Source organism: Acanthopagrus latus, chromosome 9 (assembly GCF_904848185.1).
Source record: "Acanthopagrus latus isolate v.2019 chromosome 9, fAcaLat1.1, whole genome shotgun sequence".
NCBI lineage: Eukaryota > Metazoa > Chordata > Actinopteri > Spariformes > Sparidae > Acanthopagrus > Acanthopagrus latus.
Window position 1 is genome coordinate 13,737,273 of NC_051047.1, and position 25,713 is coordinate 13,762,985.

General features: G+C 40.5%; 3 protein-coding genes and 1 long non-coding RNA gene across 4 annotated transcripts; 3 read left to right on the plus strand and 1 right to left on the minus strand.

The window, feature by feature from the left end:
* The first annotated feature begins 4,922 nt into the window (after positions 1-4,922).
* On the plus strand, positions 4,923-6,566 carry LOC119025964 (claudin-10-like). Its single transcript, XM_037110013.1, has 5 exons — positions 4,923-5,493; positions 5,586-5,747; positions 5,825-5,906; positions 5,996-6,100; positions 6,205-6,566. Exons 1-5 carry the CDS (start codon positions 5,265-5,267, stop codon positions 6,359-6,361), a joined length of 735 nt encoding a protein of 244 aa, XP_036965908.1. The 5' UTR covers positions 4,923-5,264; the 3' UTR covers positions 6,362-6,566.
* Positions 6,567-9,421: 2,855 nt separating this feature from the next.
* LOC119025965 (claudin-10-like) lies at positions 9,422-10,679 on the plus strand. Its single transcript, XM_037110014.1, has 5 exons — positions 9,422-9,730; positions 9,825-9,986; positions 10,074-10,155; positions 10,248-10,355; positions 10,466-10,679. The coding sequence occupies exons 1-5, from the start codon at positions 9,499-9,501 to the stop codon at positions 10,662-10,664; spliced, it is 783 nt and encodes a 260-aa protein (XP_036965909.1). The 5' UTR covers positions 9,422-9,498; the 3' UTR covers positions 10,665-10,679.
* Positions 10,680-11,460: 781 nt separating this feature from the next.
* On the minus strand, positions 11,461-13,058 carry LOC119025966. Its single transcript, XR_005076976.1, has 4 exons — positions 13,010-13,058; positions 12,742-12,876; positions 11,658-11,705; positions 11,461-11,529 (listed from the first exon to the last, which is right to left on the minus strand). It is a non-coding gene; the product is annotated as an uncharacterized LOC119025966 (long non-coding RNA).
* A 359-nt stretch (positions 13,059-13,417) lies between these two features.
* Positions 13,418-25,685, plus strand: dnajc3a (DnaJ (Hsp40) homolog, subfamily C, member 3a). The gene is made up of 12 exons (XM_037110004.1): positions 13,418-13,499; positions 14,074-14,184; positions 14,292-14,416; positions 15,143-15,217; positions 16,831-16,983; positions 17,115-17,296; positions 17,609-17,728; positions 18,068-18,173; positions 18,272-18,392; positions 23,833-23,965; positions 24,329-24,477; positions 25,112-25,685. The coding sequence occupies exons 1-12, from the start codon at positions 13,418-13,420 to the stop codon at positions 25,255-25,257; spliced, it is 1,503 nt and encodes a 500-aa protein (XP_036965899.1). The 3' UTR covers positions 25,258-25,685.
* The last annotated feature ends 28 nt before the right edge of the window (positions 25,686-25,713 follow it).

A 25,713-nucleotide genomic window follows, 5' to 3' on the forward strand; every position in this document is an offset into this window, starting at 1 on the left:
GACAAAATAGCCACATTATTATAAAAGCATTCACAACTGTAACCTTTTTTTTAGGTGTAGGTTTTTTAGGTGTTTATAGGTGCCCTTCATAATACTCAGCTACAAGATGCTGTCAATCTTGATTTCATTCGTATGCCATTCCCTTGTTTCTATTGTATTAGACTTTAAACACAGCATCTCGTCTGTTCTCCTTGAGTAGCGAACTTATACTATGTCCCCGTTAAGCATTCAGGGCATGAAGATATGACTGCCAGAATACTCCCTCGCTTCCACTAGCAGTATATGCTCCTGCATTGGATATTCCTGTTTTGATCTCAAATGGTCACCACAAACATCACATCTGATTCCTGTACAAATTAGAGAGCTAAACATGTGTTTATTGCACAACCATTGCGAAATTTAAGGGCTGAATTGGGGAAGACTGCTTTTCAGGTCTATGGCCCTCAGAAGTTTAATGACTCACAGAGAGCGCTCTTGAACGTTTTATTTCTTTAGATAGTTTCAAATCCCTGTTGTTCAATGTTCTGCACTCTGAATGTAATTGTGAATTACGATCATATTGTGTATGTTTATTTATGTGTTTTGTAATCAGGGCATCATTGGAAAAGAGAGCTTGCTCTCAATTGAACTTCCCTGAATAAAGGATTCAGTCAATCAATCAACCTGCCATCCACTGCTCTAAGCTGCATTCTGTCAGTAAGCCCTGCAGTGACTCAGAGCAAAATAATTTAACTCACATGCTTTTCAATGCAGAAAGGACATAGGTTTGATACATTTAAATATCAGAACATCAGTCTGTGTAATCAATCTACATTAGATGAAGTGAAAAGTCCCAATATCTTCGTTCTGACAGAAACCTGGTTTCAGATGTTTCTCTGTGTAGCTATAAGCTGTACAGAACAGACACAACTGGAAGAGGGCTAAACATGTTTATGTCTAATCAGGTTCATCTGTCAGTTTTTTAGATGCTGTCACTATACCTCATTACGTTGAATTTTTTACTCTGACATTTTACTCATCTGGTAATATTGCAGTCAATAATCAGCTCAAGTCATTCCTCTCAATATATCCTGTATCGAGTCCTCACTAGTCTAGTGTAGCTCAATTACTTATATTATATCTGCTGTTGATAAAGGGAAATACTGTGCTGCTCTCTTTGTAGATCCAACAAAAGCTTTTGATACGGCTGACCATGCTTTATTCATACAGAGGTTAAGTGATGAAGGTTTTGGTTGTAATTCCTGTAATTGGTTAAAGGATTACTGCTCAAAAACCATAAAGGAGCGATGATGAGAGTTCTCATTTCAGTCTTATAGTAGTCTTTTTTGGTCTCAAACATTTCTCAAAAATGAGCAATACTGGAACCATAAATTTACTGCTCAAAGCTTGATCCTTTCCAGCACGGGGGAGACAAAACTGAGATTTTTCTCATTTGTTTCTCCTAAAATTCAGTAGGTGCAATAGGTGAGACATGAAAAACTAAAAATGAGCAATTCTGGAGCTATTATGGAGCATATATATTGACACAAAAATGTTGAAAAAAGGCCTTTATTAAAATCACCATCTTTAGTATACAAGACAGCAGCACTTAATAAATTAAAAAAATAAACATTTTGAACAGAATCATAGCATTTAACATTTCTGACAACAGTGATCTCTTCAGAAAAAAAATGCAGATTGCCTGAACCAACCTGTAACGACTATTTCAGCTGGTTGTCACACCGCGGTGAGGGATGTCCTGTCTTGGGTTTTTGTCTTGTGAATTTCATGTTTTATTTTGAAAAGTAACTCTCCTCTCGTTTCAGGTCACTTGCCCTTCCTCTTGTGTCCCCGGTCTGACCTCATCCCTGATCCTTGATTGTTTTCACCTGTGTTCCCCTCCCCCATGTGTATAAAGTCTTTGTCTTCCCCTGTCTGCGTCGCTTAAGTATTTTGTCGTTAGTCGTATACGGAAGCCTTGTCCACAGTCTTGCTTTGAAAACCCAAGTTGAGTATTGCCAAGTTTTATTTTCTGAATTTGTTCTCTTTGGATGATTGATTTTTGTTTCTAAAGTTTCTGGTTAGAGTTTTGATTTTCAGTTTATTAGTTTTGATAGCCATTTATTTTCCTCCGTGTGGAGCGCCTTTTGTTGTACCTTTTTACATCACTCAGTGTAGATAATTTTCATAGCCTGTGTGCTGACCTCTTCGGAGAGATTTTGTTTTCCTTTTAAGTTTTATAGTCAAGTATTTAAGATCAGTGTAGATTCCTCCTTCGGGAGCGTTTTCCGTTCTGTGTCTTGTTTGTCTTGTCTGTTGTTCATAGTATTTCATAGCGATTGATTTATCAATTCATTCTGAAGAGTTGCAATTCAGCAAAATAAAACCTGTCATTACATCTGCTTTTCTGCATCTGAGTCCTCTCTCCTTGTCTGAGTCTGACACTGGTAGTGTAAAGACAGTTCATTAATGTGTCTCTTCTCAGTGAAACTTCTTAAAGAAGTGTCTAGCAGTGTTCCACACAGCTGCACAACAATGCAGAGCATTTCATTGCTTTAATCTTTTAGCAGTACTTTTGTTTGAGGACTTACTTGACCATGGTCTCCTCACCAAATGCCTTCTCAACCCATGTCCATACATCCCGTGTGCCATAGTGCATGATGTACCTGCAAGAATGACAGAAAGCCCAGATAATGAATAAATTCCCTTAACATACCATAATAGCAAACTGTCAAATATAAACAAATTACTGCATTGTTATTGAGAGGAAAGTCCATGTCCACTCTTTGCATTGCACTTATTTGATATTTGACACGAGAAGCAACATTTTTCAATTTAAATGGACTTAATTTGTATTGCTTTCCGAGTTACAATGATCCCCAGTCACAGCAACACATTCGGCTTTCTCCAATAAATCTACTTTTGCTTGCTTTCCAGTGTTATAAAGCTGATGAATTTAGTTTGAAATTGTCTTTCTGCATGGCAGTTCATAAGTTGGGTCAGACAACGCTATCTGTTGCACCGCTTCTAGCCCCTGATCTTCTGCCACCGAGAATGACCAGCAGTCCACTCCAATCCACTTCGCCAGTGTGTTTATTAACTTGTCAGTCGTGGACTTACTCATCTTGGCTCTGAACCCTGTCATCTTGTCAAGTGTAGATTGGGGGCGGTGCTTGCTCGAACTAGGAGCGTTCTCTGTGCTAGCTGCAACATGTTTGGCATTGAGGTGGTAGGCTGGAAGTGCTCCGATGATATGCAAATTCTTTTTTGTACAATTTGCACACAACTGTGCTTTCATCCAGGTTTCCACCTGGTAGTTTTTTGTAGTAGTTGTTTTCTGCTGCGAAACACTGGTTTTAAAAATTAAAAACTGTGCATTACCATTTTGGTCATCCTTAGGTGAGCCAGGGTCTGGCTGATATCACCTTCAGCGGGTAGTGCAGTCACTTGGCTATCTCTTTTTTAAAATGTTCCTGCTGGACATTTCTTTCTGAGATTGATCAACCTGAGATACATGAATTGAGGAGAGTGGAATGAGAGTAGATCGATTTCATAAAGAGAGCTCTGTGATGTCTCTGAGATCAAAAAGAGACACAAGAGTTGAGACAACCAGAGACTTCACTGAGAGCTCGATGAGTTCTCCTTTGAAACTTACAGGGAGCCCAAGTTGAGATTTTGTGCACCTGTTTCTCAAGAGAAACAATTGAGCAACAGGAGAAATCAGCCACAGCCTCACTTTGGTCTCACATAGAACTCACAGTTGTCTAGAAGAAATGAATGAGACACTACTGAGATCTCTTCTCCAACTTTTGTTTCCTCTGGGATGAGGTGTGACTGTAGGAATGGATTGTACTGTGTTTTTACCATTGTCAAAAAGTGCTCTGCAAGGTTCAATACTGAGTCCTGTCTTGTTCACAATCTACAGTAACACTACCACATTCTCTACAACAAATTGTAACAACCATCTTTATGTTGATGATACAGTTCTGTGCTGCTGCGTTATAACTGCACATAAAGCCATTACAATTCTCCAGCAACCTTTTGACAAACTATAATATTCTCAATATTGCAATATTTTTATGTTTTTTATACCTGAAATTTGCCCTCAATGCAAACAAAACGCAATTCATGATATTATTAAGAGTCAGAAGGCATTGGTCTGCATGTTACCACGCCAACAGGAGTTCCTGAATACAAATATTTGGATATCTGGTTGGATCAGAAACTTGCATTATAATTTCATATTAAAGCACTTCTTAGCAACCTTAGACAAAAAATGGTTATTTACACAGAAACAGAACTACTTTCCTGTGTCCTGAGGGAAACAGATCATTGAAGCCATCTATTTATCTTTACAACTCATCCATTCATACACTGATGGCGGAGGCTGCCATGCAAGGTGCCAACTGCTCATCGGGAGCAATTTGAGGTTCAATATCGTGCTCAAGGACACTTTGACATGCGGCTGGGGGGATTTGAACCAACAACCTTCTGATTACCGTCCTGAGCTACAGCCGCCCCGTAAAGGTGTATGGCCCTGCCTTATCATTTTCATGCACTTTTTTTCTATTTCATGTGTATTCTGTCATAGTTCTTGTTATCTGTTATCATTTTTATTTCCATTGTTTATTCGCTGTGATAATGTTCATTGTTTCTGTTTGTTACCACACTTTTGCACCTATTCTGTTTCATTTGTCATTTGTGCTCTCGACATCATTGTAAAAGGCTGGATAAATGAAAAGGGGTGGTTTAAAGGGGCCGTATGAGGTACTTGTGTTACCAACAGTAGATGAGGGTCAGCACCCCACCCTGGTTTTTAGAGGTGTACAGGAGTATGGACACAGAAAAAGTCATATCGACATCATACCAGCGTTTCACGACAGTTTAACTCTCTATATATGTTTAAAATATGTCACAGACATTAAATGGTGTGGGTTGTCTGTGTCAACAATCTTGTGTCTGTCAGGCCCAGCCAGTGTTGACAGGGTGTTACTTGCTGGGGACCTTATTTACAGTTTCGGCAGGGTAACGTGAGGTGAAAAGCTGTTCCAAGGAACTGTTTTAATTTCAGCATTTCTATTATTTACCCACATCCAGCTGAAGATAATAAGTTTCTCTTTTTTCGGGGCCAGACTCCTCCCTCCAGAATATAATAGTCAACAACACATGACCTATCATTCATAGTCTAACTATTTAACATACTTGTACGGAGCCACTGATACAATTTAGGTGTCACCAGCTTTATCGCTCATCACAAGACAGTGTGGAGGAGTCATCCCTGCAGTATGAAAAGCAAGATAATGTATCAGGAGATCTTGGCCTTTATTTTCACCACTTCTGGGTGGGCACTAGTGACATCCACCCTGCCGCTGGAGTACTGGAGGGTGTATTCACTTGCTGGGACAGTCATTATCACCACACCTCTTTACTTCTCCAACCTGTGGAAGAACTGTGTCACTGACTCAACAGGAGTGTCCGACTGCAAAGACTTTCCTTCGATGCTGGCGCTGGACGGTCAGCTCCTTTTAAACTATCAGCCTTACTTGTGATTAATTATATTTGTTGCTTCATGTATAAATTGGTCTCTCTCTATTTAATGTAAAAAGGCTACATCCAAGCATGCCGGGGACTGATGATCTCAGCTGTCTGTCTGGGTTTATTTGGGTCTACATTTGCACTGATTGGAATGAAATGCACCAAAATCGGAGGAACTGGAAAAAACAAAGCCAGGATTGCCTGCGTTGCTGGCGGAAATTTCATTCTTAGTGGTAAGTATAGGGTACTTTGTCTGTGCAGTTGTGTATGTATATGTGTATTCACTTTCTGTTTTTCCTGTTTCTTTCAGGCATCTGCTCAATGTCATCATGTTCTATTTACGCACACCAGATACTGACAGAGTTTTTCGACCCAGAGTTCATGGGACAAAAGTAAGAACTGTGAGACTGTATAACCAGAGGGTTTTTATGACTCCATCAGTTAGAAGAAATTACAATTAACTATTGGTCTTTGTCTGTAGGTACGAACTGGGAGCTGCTCTCTTTATTGGCTGGGGAGGGTCTATCCTCTGTATCGTTGGAGGCAGCATGCTCTGCTTCTCCATCACAGGTTCTTTTGCCAAAAGGTAAGGTATGAGTAACACATATGCTTAAATATACAGAAGATAACTGTTGTTAATAACCTTCTGTATGAGTCCATTTTGATGATTATCCTGTGTTTTCTTCACAGCCACAGTCAAGAAAACTATATCTACAAAGGTGCTGCCTCACATTCTCATATCTACTCCTACTTGAGCGAGCAGGCACAGTCTGTAGAAAAGAGACCGTCTCTAGACTACAGCAGCTCCTCCGAGATGCAGGACTTTGATAAGAGTGGAACTGTGTGAGGGATGTGAATATAAAACATTTTCAGTCAAAGCCATTGGTAAGATACAAGATATATGGTAAAAAATATGTACTGTGTACTAAGTCTGAAAGGTTCAAAAAAGTGGAACTTATGAAACTTGGTGTTTCTTCTTTGACAGACAGCTAAAGTTGACCTTATCCTGGGATTTTTATTTTTTTTTATATATATATTAGCATGTTTTTCAAGTTCCATTGTTGGGGAATTTATGGGGTTTTTTTATCGTTGAATGCTTTTTTATTGCTGTGAATTGAATGTTAGGATTATGCATAGCATAGCATGTTAGCAAACAGCAAAATCAAAAACATTTGGTCTAAATGTTGTGTGCAATGTCCCAAATAATTATAAATAACTGTAATTTGCAATAGGAAAAAAAAAACTTTAAGGTTTTTCATCAAAAATAAAACAGATGCAAATAACTGACACTGAATCTTAGCTGACTGAGTTTTGTGTTTTCCTTTTTTTTTGTCGATAGACTATATGTCATATGTGCTCCTCAGAGATTGCAGCCTATCTCAGGGCAACAGGTTTGCATTAATAGTCTCATGTTTCCGTGAGATTAAGCTGTTTTACTCTACTGATCCTCTACCCTCATTTTACGAGGTAGATACTGTGCACAGTTTACAGTAAACACCTCAAACAGTGGCATCTCTGGCATTACATCCTTTTCTTCTCAAAACATTTGTGTTACAGTTGTCATGCAGAGTGACACTTTCTGCATGTTGAGCAGATGTTTCTCATTTATTAAATCACACCAGGTAGTCCACTGATTAATAAAATGGGTAGTCTGTGGCAGTGTGTCTGTGCCATGTGTAATTAGTGTTGAAGATGACCGTGTACCATTGTGTTCGTACGCCCCTTCTCCCCAATGCCGAATCGCATGCGTTATCACTGCCAAACCTTGAAAGATATCAGCCAGTTGTGTTGATGCATTAATGTGATTGCACAGTTTGACATCCACAGTGGTTACAACCTACTTAGCGCAGCTGCAGATGGACTTCTTATAAGCATGGAAGAGGAGGACTTCACACTAATACATAGTATTACCAAGCATTCAAACACAAGACATTTGTTGAAGACATCACATCGTGGCGGACTGTTAAGGAAGTTGGTGTCGTTAAACCATGAGAATGTGCAGTAGAAGTCTAAGCAGTGGAAAACAGGTGTTTTAAACCTAATTTGGGGGCAAAGGCACCAAACGTTTTAGGTTTGCTAGGGTTTTTAAAAAAAAATCAGATTATTGATTCTCTATGTGTTACACTATGTTTCACTATGTCAACTGCATGTTTATTTTCATTACAATGACGACAAAGGTCACCGGACTTTGGATCTGCTCTCCATAGGAGGTAATGGGAAGGATTGGCACATTACTTAAATGTAAAACTGAGACTTTCATTAACAATGATAATACATTTAATTTATATAGCGCTTTTCAGGGTACACAAAGACAGTTTATAGGTTAACAAGCCGACATATAAAAACAACATGCTAAAACTATAAAGAAAGAGACAAGTTATACATCAAAAGCAATTTTAAAAGGGTGAGTTTTGGTGAGTGTTTTGAAGACATTAAGGTCTGTACAGTCACTGATGTGTTTGGGGAGGGAGTTCCAGAGGGAGGGGGCAGCTATTTAGAAGGTTCTGTTGCCCCAGGTTCGGTGCTTGTGGTGGAGGGAGGAAGTTTCTGTCAGAGGAACAACAGTACTTTGATATTAAGATATCAAGTTAAAACAATGAGGGAATTCTTATCATAGCAGTGTTTCATATTGATTGGTTATGGTGAACATAAACCAAGCACATGTTGGTGTGTGTAACTGACTGTGACTGATGTTGAATGATGAATGTTTTTACCCACATTATTTCTTGGTACCAACGTTACTACTGCACATAAGCATATTGAAAAGTGCTGGCTACTGTTTATACATCAACAAGATATCAAATTGAGAGCCTATAATCTTACAGTGCACCTCCCATATGGCTAGCACGTTATCTAATCTTTTTTTTTTTTTTTTTTAGCTGCAACAGTCTGCCAAGTAATCTGTCCTGAAAGGTACTCAATACATCCATCCAGCGGTATATGCCAATGGAGGAGGCACATGCCATATAGTCCCTGTGCAAACCTTACATCTTATACCACTCAATGCCAATTAATATAATAAAGAGTATGGTGTAGATCTGCTCTATATGAAAAATGCCCTGAGATAACTGATGATGATACATGATTCAGCACTACAATAATGAAACTAAATTGAATTTTTGACTTGAAAAAGGGGAGATTAGTGTTGAGAATTATGACCATTTTAAAATGTGATTGTAGTGTCAGAGGCAGAGCCAGGAGCCAGTGGAGAGGGAGCGATAGCTGCTGGAAGGAACCATATTCCATATTCCATTTCATGTTTAGGGATTAGATTTCTGTGAACACTGTTGTATTTGAGAAATCTAAGTTCTGATTTGAATGCTATAGAGAGTGTAACACTTTTTTTTCTTCTACATTTAAAAAAAAAATTTTTTTTTCAAAATTTAATTCTTTTATTCTTTTTTGAATTTGTTGAAAAGGATGTTGTGTTGCAAAGAATGATGGTGATGTGCACTCATGTTAAAATAAATCCACATTGTGAAGCAACCATTAATTATGCTGAACTGGAATTATTTTAGAAACAATACACAGAATTACAAGGCTTTAGACAACAGTGCGCTATTATAGGCTTAACATGTAAAGTTATAATTACATTATTTTAATATAATAGATTGTGATCTAAAGTGGGCAGGTCTGAGGCATGAAACTGAGGTGAAACTGAAAATGAGTCCCATTCCGGCCTTGGCCATTTCCCTTGCCCACAGTTTTAAACTTAAACACAATCTCAAGCCAAATGGTACACAAAACTGAACCCATGCTGGCAGGCGCCGGGTGTCGTACCAACAACAAACACATCACTACAGTGACCCTCATCTTCACGCAGTCCGAGGCAAAACATGTGATGCTGTACACAAACCCTACTTGATTTTTCTGTGTTTTCGTCTGAGGAGGGGCTTTGGGGACAGACAGCGGTCGACAAGCACCGTTGTGCCATTGCTCCATTTTGCCTTATTCCCCGTCTAGACACTCAACGTCAAGGCAAGTATGGGTTACAGGACTGTGGTGATGTACATGGAGATTGGCTGTTTTGTGGTCTGCGTATCTGGATGGATACTGGTCTGTTCCACCATGCCCACAGAGATCTGGACTTGGTCTGAGGTGGACAGTATAGTCTTGACCACTTCAAACTATTTCTCCAACCTGTGGAAGGATTGCGTATCTGATTCAACTGGAGTATCTGACTGCAAGGGAATTCCATCAATGCTTGCACTGAACTGTAAGTAAAATGTAATACTTGAAAAGGCACAAAGAGTCTTCTTAATGGGCATCTCAAAATGTGTGCTTAACAATCTTTTGCTGTTGTTGGACAGGGGATATTCACATGTGCCGTGCACTCATCATCATCTCCATTATCCTGTCTTTCTTTGGATCCATTCTGGTCTTAGTGGGAATGAAGTGCACAAAAATTGGGGGATCAGAGCTTGCTAATGCAAGAGTGACCTTTGCTGGGGGGATGAACTACCTTATCGGAGGTAATAACTAAGATTTCTTTGAGATATTTCACATTGCATATGCACCAAACGATTGATTTTAAAATTAACATTTGCCTGTTATTTCAGGAATGTGTTCCATGGTCTCTTTCTCCTATTATGGAAACAAAATTAGAGCCGAATTTCAAGACCCTCTCTTCAGATCTCAGAAGCACGTACATTTGAATGGCTCTATTTAAGCATGAGATGATTCTGCGAAGGAAGAACTGTACGTTCATGTATTTTTGTCGTATTCATTCTCAGGTTTGAAATAGGTGTTGGTGTCTTCATCGGCTGGGGAGGCTCCACCTTACTTGTTGTCGGAGGCCTTATTTACAGTATCTTTGCAGGAAGGGAAGGGTGCCACTCAAGGTATAAAACGGTTACTGTATAACTGATTTATTTTCCCAGCATTTCTATAATTTACCTCTCAGCCACCTACAGGAAAAATAATATTCTTTTCTTGAACTCGTGTCACACAGCTCAGAAAGATTCCCCGACTACCAGCCTCCTGATGCCTACGCTTTTGTTCCAACAAAAAAGAGCACTGCATTCTCGGCCAGTACACGCAGTGAGGCCAGTGAGGGCACGAAATCAAGGGCAACCAGTGGCAGCAGAGTCAGCAGCATCTCTGGGATCACCTCTTCCACCAAGTCGTCAGCAACAAATGCATATGTGTGACCTCATTTAAAATGTTGAAAACACTCTGTTTCGATACCTTCTGTCATAGTAGAAAAAGCACAGGTGTAACTAGAGATGTTAATGACGGCTGCTCCAGTAAGACAAATCTGCTTTTTCATGGGTTTATGCAAGTTGACCTCCAGTGACTTCTCACACTTTGCTTTGCTTATAAAATATAAAAGGTATGACAAGATGATACAATTAAATCATTCAAGATATCACATATAAGAGCACAAAACATGTATTTATGAACTTTTTAGATGTTTGCTGTAGCCATGTCATTTAATTAAATGCTATTTCTTTGTCTGAATATAATTTGATGCATCATTTTCTTACTGTATGTATGTAGAAATGTAGATATAACTATCTTTATATGAATACACAAATTACCACTGTAATATGTTTTAAAAATTGCAATTAAACAAAATTTTGCTCATGATTCATAACAGAAAGAATGGATGACTCGCTGCAAATAAGATTCTCATATCAACGGTGAGAGATAAGTTAGTGTAAAGGCTCATTCCTGTTTCAAACGATATAACTCTCACTACCCACCGACTTCCATGCGTCCTTCACTTTAGCATCAAGCGATTCAACCACTAGAGGATGCCACTCAAAGTCAAATCGGTCTTGCAAATCGGTCTCCTCCACTTCCCATTCACCATCCTCAAATCTCATCCCAGCTGTTCTGTTGTCACTGTCTGTCTCTGTGCTCAGGCAAAGTAACATCATACAGATGTTAAACTTCTCACCAACTTGTGTAAAGTTCAATTTTTAAAACTCTTTCCTCTTGTCCTGTTGGCTACACTGCTGCACTGCTCCTCCGGCTACCAGAGGTACTGCTGCGCTGGTCCATATCTGTGAGCTTTAAGAAAACTACAATGTATCTAACGTGGAGCATTAAATGAGCTTTAAGGCTGGCACTGGCTCTCAACTCTTTCAAAAGGGATACCATTCCCACCTCCATAGATGCAGCTGGTGCGTCTTACTCACCATGCTTGTCACTAGGACAGGGTTGTGATCCATGTTGTCCTGGCTTGGCTGTGGTTTAAAGACATCCCCCAGTTTCAAAAACAATAGGAAGCAAAAATAGTACAGATAAGACTGCTGACATCAAATAGACTGTGTCTGCTCGGCTGCTCAGACTGAAAGCTCAGACAGAGCAGTAGTAACCTATTTTATAAACTGCTTAGCTTCCTTATAAAATCCACTATCATCCAACCATACATACACACACTGATTTATCTAACCAACCCTGATGCACCAGGGTGGCTAAATGGGCCTGCAGCCCAAAGTCTGGCCTTCATACTGTAAAGTTTGATTTGTCCTTCCAGAAGTTTATTGTGAAAAGAAATAAATAATAGGAATCGCTATTTATGTTGTCTTATTTTTGTTGTTAAATAGTGAGTATCCCAAATTACTGCTCATTTTTCACAGTCAGTCAACTTAAGGAAATTCAGGATCCAGATACAGTATACTGAAAGCCCTGAGCAGCAAGGGAAAAAAGATTTAAGGAAGGATTGTGGCAGAGCATTTTCTTTACCTGTTCTCAAGTCAAAAACACAAGAGAACAAACAAGCCTCTGACAAATTGACATAATTTGACTGCTTATTGATTAATTAGCAACTGTGAAGACAATGGATAGTTTAACCTGAAGGGACATCAGACCATATTTAATGGTAAAACAACAGGTTTAAAAATCTTAAGCTTCCAATAGACAACTGTTAACATTAGCATCCAGCCAAATTCTAGCTAAAGTTACAGCTTGATAAAATACTGTTTTGATGCGATACGATTAGGGAGGGCGTGAATTCATTGAGAAATATCAGCACACAACTTGGTGACATTTGTCTGAACCTGGAAGTGAAACACACAGGATGCAATCAAATTGTAATGTAAGCGAGGAAGTTGTTGAATGAATTAGCCAACGAGTTATGTTATTCTTACTGAAATATGGCCGAACGTGCCTCCAGATTTTTTCACTGTCCATCATCTTTTCAGCTGCAACAATTTGTCAGATATGCATGACTTGCAAACACAGCAGCGTAATATCAACCCAACACTCAGGTTTTCCTACCCTGAGCGTGATGTTGGAGGAAAATGGCCGCGGTATGAATGAGGTCGATGGGTGTTTTGCTTTTGGCCCGTGGTCCACCATTAAGTTTCAGTTTTGGCCATCTGGGGGAAAATATTTGGGCACCCCTGCTCTACACTAGCAAAGAATATATTCCTTTTGATATGTATTATAATTCAGAGCAATTGGTTGACAACATGCATATAAATATAAAGACAAGTCATATAAATCCAGGCTACTAGCTAGCAGTTAGCTAACACAACATACTTACTCTTCCTTTGCTCCTGTGTTGGAATATTTCCATTCAAACAGGCCTGCTTTCTCCTCAACACACGCACACAAACACACACACCCCAACACACACACACACCCACACCCACCCACACACACACACACACACGCACACACACACACTAGTGACTGTCTTGTGCTGCCGTGGCTCCTCTCTGTTGAGCCAACGGCGGTGGGCGGAGTTTTCCAAACAATCCAGCCAATCACGGTCCCCCACGACCGGTCGGTTGAGTTCGCTGCTCCGCGGTGACAGGGAAAAGAGAAGCAATGCGGAGCAGCGGTCAACACATGGGGGTGCCGACAACTAGATGACAAGTTAGTTAAATTAACATAGGCTCAAGTTTTGTGGGACATAACGACAGGGGACCTGTCTGGTGCAAGTCTGACCATGGTTTCCATCGACCAGGTCGCTCACAAGATACTCACTTACATCCCGTATGTTCTTGTTTTGATTGATCTGAGATATGAAGGTAAGAGGCTCAATGCAGCTACTTTACTCCACAAGCTAACGATAGCTAACGTTGCTGACTAAGTTACTTAACGTTATCATTAACTAAAAGCGTACTTTGACCTTGTTTTCGGTCAACCTGCCTTCAGTCAAAAGTCGTGTCGCAAATGTCATTTGCAGCGATAGCTGGCAAAATCGATAATTTACGGCTAACGTGAAGTTAGCTTACGTTAGCAAATCATAGGCAACCGGTTTTTAGCTTACAACTAAAGTTACCCGTTGCTTACAGATAATTATAAACTAATTATTCAAACTAATTAGCATGAGTGACAACTAATGTGTTAACGTACGCTAGTTAGCTAACGTCAGGTCGTTTCGTGTAAGCTAACCTAACTTCAAACTTCCAGTAGCCTGGTATGACAGCTAGCATACGTCCCCTCTATAACTTTACTGCTTTGACTGACAGGCTGCTGTCTGACATTGCTCGGTAATTGACGTCAATACATACAAAGTGGAGTACTCTAACGTTACTGTAATATTCTGTGGTGCTATGCTCAGTTGTATCAGTGGCAGTATGTGTGCTGTATGTTTTCCAGGAGTGAAGTGTGGCAGGGATGGGAGTGTGGACAATCACATGGAGATGGGGAAGAAACTCCTCGCTGCTGGCCAGCTAGCAGATGCCCTCTCACATTTCCATGCTGCTGTGGGTAAGGGATAGAAACATTCCCAATATGAAAAAAAATTTACTTTGGTTTTTGCACTTGAAAGTATGATATAAAACTTAGAAAGTTATGTTTTCTCTGTCCCTTGTCAGACGGAGATCCCAAAAACTACTTGGCCTACTACAGGAGAGCTACAGTGTTTCTGGCCATGGGGAAGTCCAAGTCTGCACTGCCAGATTTGAGCAAAGTGATTGAACTCAAACCAGACTTCACATCTGTGAGTTTCTGCTCCCACATTGCTTGGTTTTAAATTATTTTTATATGCACAGTTGGGACACCGCTGTATGTCATACTGCAGACTTGCACTGTAGGTTTGACAGAATTGCAGAGATGGGAAGTACAAATACCGGATTACCGTAGGTTTAATACCCAATGTTAATGCATTTGAGGGGAATTAATTGATTATTTTTATTTTGCATCATTGCGCGATGGCCGCCAACATCACAAGACTGATATCAGCCTATCAGTGCACAACATGCACAGCAGACATAATAAGATAAACAGATGGAGAAGGTGACTCGATTGGGGAGAAAAAGCGTGTTGTGACAAAGGCTCAGGTTCAGTTACCTTTGCAGGGTAATGGCCCATAGAAATGTCCTTCAGCGAGTTACTTTTTTCCTCCATACTTAAAGTACAATTCAGAGCCCTCACTTCCTGACTTTTACTTGAGTAACAAAGTCGATTCTGAGTGTTTTTATATATGTATCTGTACTTCTACTTCAGTAAAGAATGTGTACTTTTGCTACCTCTACATAATTGTGTGAGAAACACATTTACATAAACAATTATAAGAAGCTGCTATACATGGTATCCGGTCAAGTTTTGTTCTTCAAATAACTCCTGGTACAATTGTGCTGGGAAAATAATCAGTTGAGTCAGCTGCGTTGATAAGTCTGTATCTACAGTCCTATGCAAAACAAGTCCTCTCTCCCTCTGTGAACAGGCAAGGCTTCAGAGAGGAAATCTCCTTCTGAAACAGGGAAGACTCGATGAGGCCGAGGGTGATTTAAAGAAAGTGGTGAGTGATGTATCAAGATAAACTCTACAGAAAACGAGACTGACAGGAAGATACTATTTTGTTAGATGTGTAGAGTTCACCAGAAGGTGTCAGTGTTGATCTGCAGCCTGGTGTTGTAGTGAAACTAATCTCAGGCATGAAAACTGGGCATAATGAGGATTTAATCAAACTCTTTGAGGCTGTTGTGATCTGCTATCGGCATGCTCGCAAATAGACCGCTTCAAGTGCAGGTGTGAACACCCACATGTGAGATCATGGGTTACAAACATGTGGCTTGGGACAACTGACATCCTCCACATAGCAATCACAAGAAATCAATCATACAGTCATGAGGGATTAAACACTGTGATTTCCATGTAGTTCACTGTAATGTAGATTATTTGTTTGCGCTCTTTTAACCTGATGAACCAACCAAGTAGTAACCACAATATACCTAGACTCCCTCACCAAATTGCATGATATTAAGAGTTGTTGCATGAGGATAACCTTAACAAAGTTTGTGAAACAGCCATAGTAAATTCTAAAAAACGTATCGAATCCCTCTGTACAGGAGATAAAACCAAATGTGAACAGCTTCTTTGAAGTCAAATACGAAGTAAGTTTAAAAAAAGATGCGTATACAGTAGGCTCCATACTGTAGGTCCGTAGAGAACAGGGACACCATGCATCCATAAGTTATGAAACAAGATGTAGATGATCTTTAAATTGTTAGTGCACTCTCATATGGGCCCTCAGGGATCATTTTTAGGTGCTCGTTAAGGATTAAGACTGTAGCTCACTAATGCATTTTCCATTAAAATTACAATTTTAGAGTCTCAGAACGACCCCCCCAGAAGACATAACAGCCCTTGTTATATTTGCTATTAATTTATAGATTCCATTAAAAGCTGCTGTATTCTCAGGTGTGGACATACAAGGAAAAATTAAGTGCATCTTCTAAATGGTGTATGGAGGACTGAATCGGCCTAAATCAGAAATGAATAAAAAAAAAAATAATAATAATAATAATAATCCTATAAAGTGGAGGCCTAAAGTGTCTGTTTCATTATACATAGACTGGAGCTCCTCAGTTTGTCCTGTATTAGGGCTCAAGGCCACATTCCCATTTGGGGCCAACAGGCAGTTTCATGTGGACAACTCTTTGCTGGTATAATGTCAAGGTGCATGATATCCCACTGCTTCAGCAGTCCACAATGTTGGGCCAGCTTAGTGAATCACATTTATGCATGACTCTCTTTCCTAAGCTGAGCTCGCAGGAAACACTTAAAGGCTACCAAGGTCTATTTGTAAAGGATGTGTCATTAGCTGAGATTGCTCTCGTGAATATGATGACCTCTATGATGAGGATGATTATAATGTAATGGGTTTAGGGAATAGTATGCTCTGCTTCTGCTGTGATAGGCAATGCTTTCAAGAGGCAAACTTGGCACAAGAACCTCTTCAGAAATGTAAGAGCTCATATTGTGTTGGTGAAGAACCGCACAGTGATTTTCTGGTCTCTCTGGTCTCAGCTCATATTCCACATTTCGTCCTGGCTTCAATATTTTTCCACCTGTACTGCTTTATAACGACGATAAGTATGCAATGTAATGCTTAGTCTTGCGATGTTCCAGCTGAAGTCCAATCCCAGCGACAAAGAGGAGAAGGAAGCCCAGAGTCAGCTGACAAAGTCAGATGAAATTCAGCGGCTGGTGGCTCAGGCTCGCAGCAGCTTCCACAGCCAGGATTATGTGACAGCTGCTGCCCAGCTTGACACTATCATTGAGGTAAGATACCTGCCTTGTCAGCATTGCCTAATTTCCCTGCAAGCATGACATTTACCATGTCATCACTGCACGGTGCACAGAGCATTTGTATTGTAACACAGTTTATAAGAGCTACTGTCCACCTTTTACAGACTTGTGTTTGGGATGTGACCTCTCGTGAGATGCGGGCAGAGTGTTTCATTCAAATGGGAGAGATGGGGAAGGCCATCAGTGACCTTAAAGCTGCATCCAAGCTGAAGAATGACAACACTCAGGCTTTCTACAAACTCAGCACCATCTACTATAATCTTGGAGATCACGAGATGTCCCTCAAGTAAGACCCACCTGCACTGACAAACACTGACAGATGCTAGACACAAAAAACCCTTGTTCCCAAAGGGGGACATCCTGAGCAAAACTTACTCATATGGCACACAATGGAATATCCGGTTATCAACAATACAAAAAACTAAAGATTCAAAATCCACAAGATGAAATCAAGTGTCTTTACTGCTGGGCTGTTGTATTTATTTAAGGTGTTCATGTAATTCTTTTACCCTCTGCAAGTTGGCAACATAGCATGTACATCAGGTGTTAGAAAGTCAGTCTGTTCTCACCTTCCCCCCTTCTTCCTCCTGATCTGCAGTGAGGTGCGCGAGTGCTTGAAGCTTGATCCTGATCACAAGCAGTGTTACAGCCATTACAAGCAGGTCAAGAAGCTCAACAAGCAGATCCAGTCTGCAGAGGAACTCATGCAAGAGCAGAGGTGGGCATTGATTGTTTGTGTTGTGTTGTGTGTGCTGAGGCGATCGTGTATTCCTGTCAAAAAAAATGAAATAAAATGATCTCACCTCTGAGTACCAGGGATTGCATCAGCTCTGCAATAACTGCCTCTTTCCCTCAAGCACTCCAATTTTCTGGTCTTACAAAAAGGCATGCAAATCCTGTGTTGGTGTGAATGGATGTTGCATCAGCGTTGACATACAGTACATAAGATATCATATTCACAAGACTAAAAAAGGGAGAATAACAAGCACAGCGTGATGTTTGTGGGCGTAATGATCCATGTGGTTGCTCAACACCTCCCTGCCTCCTGCTCTTTTAGGTATGAAGACGCAGTAAGCAAGTATGAGGCAGTGATGAAGACTGAGCCCAACGTGCGCCACTTCACTCTTTTTGCAAAGCAACGGATCTGCCACGCTCTGGCACAGGTAAGACCTCTTACTGCTGCCATGAGATGCATCAGATCGCACCTTGATTTTATTTAACAATACGTCTATACAGCGCGTTGTCTTTGTGTCTTTACCAGGGACAGCAGGCGAGCAGAGCTGTCTCAGTGTGTGGGGAAGTCCTCCAGTCAGACCCGGAGAACGTCAACGCGCTGAAGGACCGAGCTGAGGCCTACATCCAAGAGGAACAGTATGAGGAAGGTATGTTGTCAAGATATTGTTTTGGGGTTTTTTTGCAATTTGATTGAGACAGACTGTTAAGTTTCAACTCACAGAGCCAACAGGGTCACACTAAATCACACTCTTGACTGGCACTCTTCAATAGGAATTTGTCCATTTTAGTTGACAAAACCCATGAAGAGTATGCCTCTTTGTTAAAGATAGACTGAATTACAACACAAGTGTGGATGGAGGTTGTTTTGGAACCAAAATGTGTAGAAGTATTAATACCTACAGTCTACGGTACATTAGGGGTTAGCGATATGACCTAAAACTGTTTCTGTATTGACAGTATCAGAAAAATAATAGGGATACTCCACTCAAACATGATTCTATCCAGGCAATGTAAGAGAACACATCTTAAGAAAGAAAATACTAAATGTCAAATAGGAATACAAATGAGGTATAGACCAACATGTCTTTGGAGGAGAAGTCTGCCTGATATAGCAGATTAATTGTAATTATAATCATATGATTAGATTTTATAGTTAGAGTAGTTAGGGGTAGGATTAGGCATCTCATCCCCGAAACAAACATATTTCAAGTTTGAACTCTGTAACGATCCCCCCTTGAGCTTTAGTGTTAAAGTGCATCCTGCTTTACACGTTGCTGTTCACAAAGACATTTCCATTAAAAATAAAGTTAGTGCACTCAGTCTTCACGTCCTCTGAAGGAAGACCTCTTAAGAAACATTCCTCCCAGTAACACCAAAATCCATGTTGCTGCAGAATTTGACATGCAACAGCAACTATTGTGATGCAACTTTATATCAGTGTTGTTTTTTGTTTTTTTTTTCCTTTTCATACCATTTTACTCTTACAACTGTCATGGATTGAAACCTAACCTTTTATGAAGGCCTCAGTGTTTGTCTAAATCAATTGTATGGTAATTTTGAAGGCTTCAGTTTGTGGTGCTGTTGAATTGGATTGCATTAGAGAGGTGTTTAGCCTCCCGTCACTGCTAAGTCCGGTCCTGTAATAACCCTAACTCTGCTGGTGTCATGGCAGGAGTCCAACACAAGGGGCCCTTGTAACACTGCTTTAGAAAAACAGTGAAATCAAGTTAAAATATCAATGACTCTTCATTTTATTCTTTGGAATTTGTTTCTGTCTACTGAAAAATTGATGTGATTTTAATGTAAGTATGCAAAAAGAAATTCTGTCAGGCAGCATGCAGTCAGAGAGGAGGACGCTCCATTCTAATTAAACTCTGCCTCATTTAGCACAATCTTTCTGCTCGTCACCAAATCCATTTTGACTCTGCACAAGAAAGACTAAATGTAGATAAATACAGCAAGGGTGTCTGCATCTAATCTGATTACAGCAGATAACTACTATGTCTAAAGCCTGAAACAGTCATCTGTTAGAGCTCTTATCCCATACAGTGTAATTAAAAGTAGGTGTAGAGCGCGGTTTGTTAGACGAAAGTGTAGCCTGCGAGATGCAGTACTGCTCAGCACTGCTGGCTGAAATTATGCAGAATATCTTGCCTAAGCCTGAAGTCAGTGCATTCACACACACACACACACACACACACACACACACACACACACACACACACACACACACACACACACACACACACACACACACACACACACACACACACACACGGAGAGAGCACTTACTACCTCCATCAAGCCTTTGCTGGCTGAGGGGGGATTATGCAGAAACAACGGTCTCCCCCTATCTGTTGTCAAATCGCAGAGAGTCCAGTGATGGCAGGTGGTGAAATAAATCCCCAGGAATAATCTTTCTCCCAGCTATCACTGTACCTGTCACCTGATTTTCTGCTTCCACCATGCAAACAACCAATGCATATAGGGTCAAAATTCCAGCCTACATATGATGTCTATCCGTCAATTAAGTTTGAAATTGAGTGTAAAGCATCCCACTCATCTCAACAACTTGGTGAGCCCTGATTCCTATAGGGGAGTTTTCACTCCAGCTGTTGTTCAGTGTATAACGGTTTGAAACTGTCACACATTTGATATTGACAAGAGTCGGTCTCATATTATCCAAAAACACAGATCAAATATTGGAAAAATGTCACAAAATTTAGAATCCAAACCAAAATTATTAGAAATACATCAAATAGCGGTTGTGTAGAAGGTGAGTGCGAGCAGCTGCCAACCAAACAAAGAAGACAAGGGCCCTTAAGTTTTAGTTGAAAGAATGTTTCATACCACAAACTTAGAAGAATACTTGGAGAGCGTCATGCAAAGGAATGGAACAGTTATGTAACTGTTCAAATTTTACAGACCCAAGATTGAAAATGTAGAAACCTACACATGGGCAAGAGAAAATAGGGAGTATAGGATTGATACATATTGGCAGATACTCAATATTTGGCCAGGCCTAGAAATAATTAATTTTCTATCTTCACACTCATTCTGAAACTTTGAATCGTCTCCAGTCAGGCTCAGACTAAAACATTGTCAAGTATTGAATAAGAGCCAACTGGTGCGATGAGCACAAAAGTAGAGGTTTTACTTGAGCTGTTATTTTCCGGCAGTGTGTGCCGTTAAAATTATGTGCAAATCGAGGGAACTACAGTTGATCTGTTCCGTGTGACCACAGTTTGACAATAAGTGCATCGTTCAGATCACAGAGTGCAGATAAAGAACATTTTAATTTCCTTGACAGTCAGTTACAATTATTTATAGTACAGAACTTAAGTATTAGTTGGGGCTCATTTCTTTTATTTTCTTGTGATGTGGGCAGGGATCTCCCCGTTAGGTTTGAAAGTTGGACATTATGATTACATGGTACACCAAAACATCACAGGGGCCAGAGGCTTACGTCTTGTCTTAAGCTAAGAAAGTTGTAATTTGGTGTTCTGACCTGACAGTAACATAAAGTCTTACGCGTGGTCAGGATGAGGCGTAAAGTCAAAATGTAGGCCATGAGGTGCGTTAACAAGGCATGCTGTTTGATCTAGTCACAGAGCAGCCAGATGAGTAGTTCGGGTTTCCTCTGACTCAACTCATCTCACAAAATTCAGTGGTTTTATAAGGGAGTCTGGTACATTGGACTGCTTGGCTGTCAGTATTTTCTTGTGGTGGCCACGCAACTACATATATTAATATTCTTCAGTGTCCATGAAATTGCTTTGTATTTGTCTTTGCTCATTCATAATGTTGCAAATAAGATACAATGAGAAAACTGACTTATTAGCAGGGAAGTGGGAGGTTGCAAACAATGTGTCTTCACCTTTCCAGCAATGATACCAGCCCAACAGCACTCCTGCCATTCGCGTGCGTATTGAATCTTGTGGACACATGCAGCATTCATTTCTGATAACGTGCACAACTGACGCTCCTAACAGTTAGATTAAACCCACAGTAAACATCAGCATCGCTCCAGGCAGGTCGACCCTGAGAGTAGTAACACTGCTGTGATCCTGCAGCCGCCATGGATGCTGGCTGAGCCGTGGCCACGCATGTTGTCATTAACATGGCGTGAACACATCAGCAGGTGGGAAGGCCAAACCTCAAGTGGGCTTTTAAACTGTCAGGACCCGTGGGTGTTAAATTCACTTCAGCACACATTACAGGGTAAACAAGCTTCAAAGTATCAAAACGTGTGCGCACAAACAGCTCGGAGCTGCTGCAGCGCGATCTGAGGATGACCGGGCTTACTTAATGAAGAAAGGGGTTTATTTAAGAGTGATCAGACGTTGTCAAAAACGCATCACCATGGAGACCAGTTCAGTAACGCTGCTTATAGTGATGGACATGTTCGAAACAATAAGGGCTGTGATTCTGGCAACAGACTATAATTTGCATTTACTTACTTTTTTAAAAAAGATGTAATACATTTGTTATTTTCAACCAAGACATTTGTACATGTTGTACATTCACTTGAAAATAATCCTTTAATTTAATACTCCACTTAAAAGTGCAGTTAATTGCCTTTTAGAAAAATAGGGCATGCATATAGTCACAGATTGAGATTTAATGTCAGTCAGGATGAATGTAGTCGCTTTGTGTATTATCTGACAATTCTGCTCACACAATCATCACATGAGGGTTTCAGTTTTTCCCAAAACAGTGTTTCTAGAGAACTGATAAACTGGAAACATTCCCATCAGCCTCTGCTATACTGTACTGTTGGCATGCTTACACACTAAATTGTTACGCCTTCCACTATGTTAAAAAAAAAAAAAAAAAACCTACTAACAATTGACTTTCTGGGTCAGATGACAGATATTTATCTGGCCCAGCTTTGATCGGCAGGGATGAAAACCTGACACCCGGGTGGACTCGCAGTTTGTGGGTTGCAATGCTGTGATGTGCATCGGAAGTTACAGACCCTGGCACAAGAGACGCCGAAGTAAAAGATATGAAAGAAATAATTGATCTAACATTGTCACTGACCCCCATGCTGCTTTCAACTCCCTGCGCCATGTTAGTGATATTGAATGTGACAGAAAGCCAAACTCATCTACTAGCAGTAGGAAATGGGTCATCACCTTTTTTCCGCACTGTTAAAAGAAAAATCCTGCATGTCCACCTTATTCTTAGCCCCTATGATACCTTGCCGCCAATTTTGGGCTTGATTTCCTGTATGTCCCATCATTTAACTGGAATTGGCCTTTTTCCATGGTAACTGGACACTCATCCTCTCCCTTAGAGTGATTAGTACAGTGTGTGATTCATTCATGAAGATCTAGGATATCGACTTTATTGAGCGAATACTACTTACACCATTACTATTATTGCTTCTGAAGCCTTGAAAGTGCCACTGGTGCGTCAGTGATTATGATATTTAGTTACTTGCGCAAGTTCTGCCGAGCACCAGAGGTACATCCCATAATCGTTTCTCCAGTAACCTTCCCGGGAGAAATGAGTATGGTAATTATTTTACCTGCTAAACATCGCCATGTTGGCATTCCCGTTGTGAGCCTGAGCACAGAGCTACTAGGATGGCTGGGGACCACAGATCAGTTTAGACGAAGCAGACGATCAGGCTCTGCTTGAGTCATGTTTTAGTGTGAAGTCAAAATTAATTCGTAAATACAATGCTAGCGTTGTAAATCATTTGTACATGAATCCAAACAGTAGCCACGCGGTCATCTTATTTGTTGTTTTCATGATTGATCAGTGAAGATTTGTCAGAAAAAAGAGTGGTGGATGAACAAGAAACCAAATTCAGCCGCGTCACAGAAATGTTGGTGTCACGGAGGCTCAAGGGGAAAAAATAACCTCGGAGAAATAACATTACCCCGTGACATCGGAGGCTTCACTGCCTTGCTCAAAGACACTTCAGGAGGGTACATGTTTGCCAACAACAATGTCTTGAAGCATGTGTGTTCTGACCCGCTGAAGGACTGCCTTATAAATAGCGCACTTCACTTCCCATTAGCCACTTTTGGATGAGTAAGCAATGATGATTCCATCCTGTGCCTTTTTATTTTCCAGCTATTAAGGACTACGAGACGGCTGCACAACACAGCGAGAATGACCGCCAGATAAAAGAAGGCCTGGAGAGAGCTCAGCGGCTCCTCAAGCAGTCCCAGAAGAGGGATTATTACAAGATCCTGGGAGTGAAGAGGTGGGAAATGATCTCTGAACTTTGGGTGTTTTTGTATAGATTTATACTGTATGGGTGTACTACAAATGGGAAGTTTTGGATTCAACGGGAATTTGTGTTGTAGTTTCTTTTGTTTTTGCTGAGACAAAAGAATCGCTGCCACACTGTAAACCACAACATTTATCCCTTTTGATCATTTGTGTTCAAAAGCACAACACTGAATGTATTTCATGGTGATGAAAAATCCCGTAGTTATACAAAATAATGATAACTCTGACACTGGGCTGGTTATTAATAGGTCCAGCTTATGTTGAAATGTAGTGGAAGGGAAGCTGTTTTTTATCCTTAATAAATGTGCCGACAATTTTCTGTCTGTTGTCACAGAACTGCCCAGAAAAAGGAGATTATCAGAGCCTACAGGAAACTCGCACAGCAGTGGCACCCGGACAACTTCCAGGATCCAGATGAAAAGAAGAAGGCGGAGAAGAAGTTCATCGACATCGCTCAGGCTAAAGAGGTTCTCACTGACCCAGGTAAGAAGCGTGTCGGCTGCGGTGTTGGTGGAAAGTTGTTACTGCCAGTCTCCCGCTAAATGTCAGGCCTCTGAGGAGCTGCTATGAGCCGCTCGCTACTTGTTATTTTGTCCAAGGCGCTCGGGACCTTCATTATTTTACCGAGCATCATTTTTTATTTCTGTGGAATGGTTTTAACCAAACCGTCTCACAGAACCATCTAACGACCTAACTATGCTCGTGTCACATGTCTACCAAGAGTGTTTTCCTAACTGGACAGTCAGTCTATAAAACTGAATTGAAATGTTAAAATGAAATATTTGTTGTGGGTTATGGGTTCATCACATTTGACATGTGTCTTAGTTCCTCCGGGAGTTTGCTGAGATTAAAGCAAATTCATCCAACTGGTGCGTTATATTTGTGAACCAGTAATTTTTGCACAATTTCTGCAACAACTCTCGAACAGAAGAGTGCTTGTCAGTTACACAATTCGATTCAGGACACATATCCCTGAATTGAATATTTTTGGTGTGTAGGACGCAGAGAACCCACTTTATCTTCGGAATTCCACAATATTTTTGATGTCCAAGGGGGCCAAATGTGGATATATGCTTTTGTTGGGTTGTTCCATGCTGACATGTCATCTCTTTTCTAGAAATGAGAACCAAGTTTGACCACGGAGAGGATCCCATGGATCCAGAGAGCCAGCATCATCAGAACTTCCACAGAGGCTTCCACGGCTTCCAGGGTTTCAATCCATTCGGCTCCGGACCCTTCAACTTTAAATTCAACTTCAACTGAGGAGGCTCATGTCCAGCTCAGCTGGCGCGGATATCCTAAAATGTTCCTCCCTATTTTAAAAGGGAGGTCAGCTGGCATTATGAATGTCAGCGGAGACCGCTTAGTCTCACAAAAAAATGTGGAGCAAATTGTGACTTTAATTCAGTGACCTTAATTAAAGATGCATCTCTGTTGTTGGATGATACAACATTGGATTCCGTTTGGGGAAAGTCTGTTGCTATGCTAACAAGTATCTGCCATGTGTGAAGCAGCTTTTATCAGTCAGTTGTAAGTGGTTGATTCTGACACTTGCACTCTTTCCGTGTATTGTACACTCTACAATCTACATCCATTCGTACGACTCAATTTGTACATAGGTACAGTGCTATTTTTATATGAATGGAGTTTTTTTTCTGAACTGTAAATAAAATACTATTTATGTACATTAATGGAGCTGAAGGGCAAGAGTGTTACTGC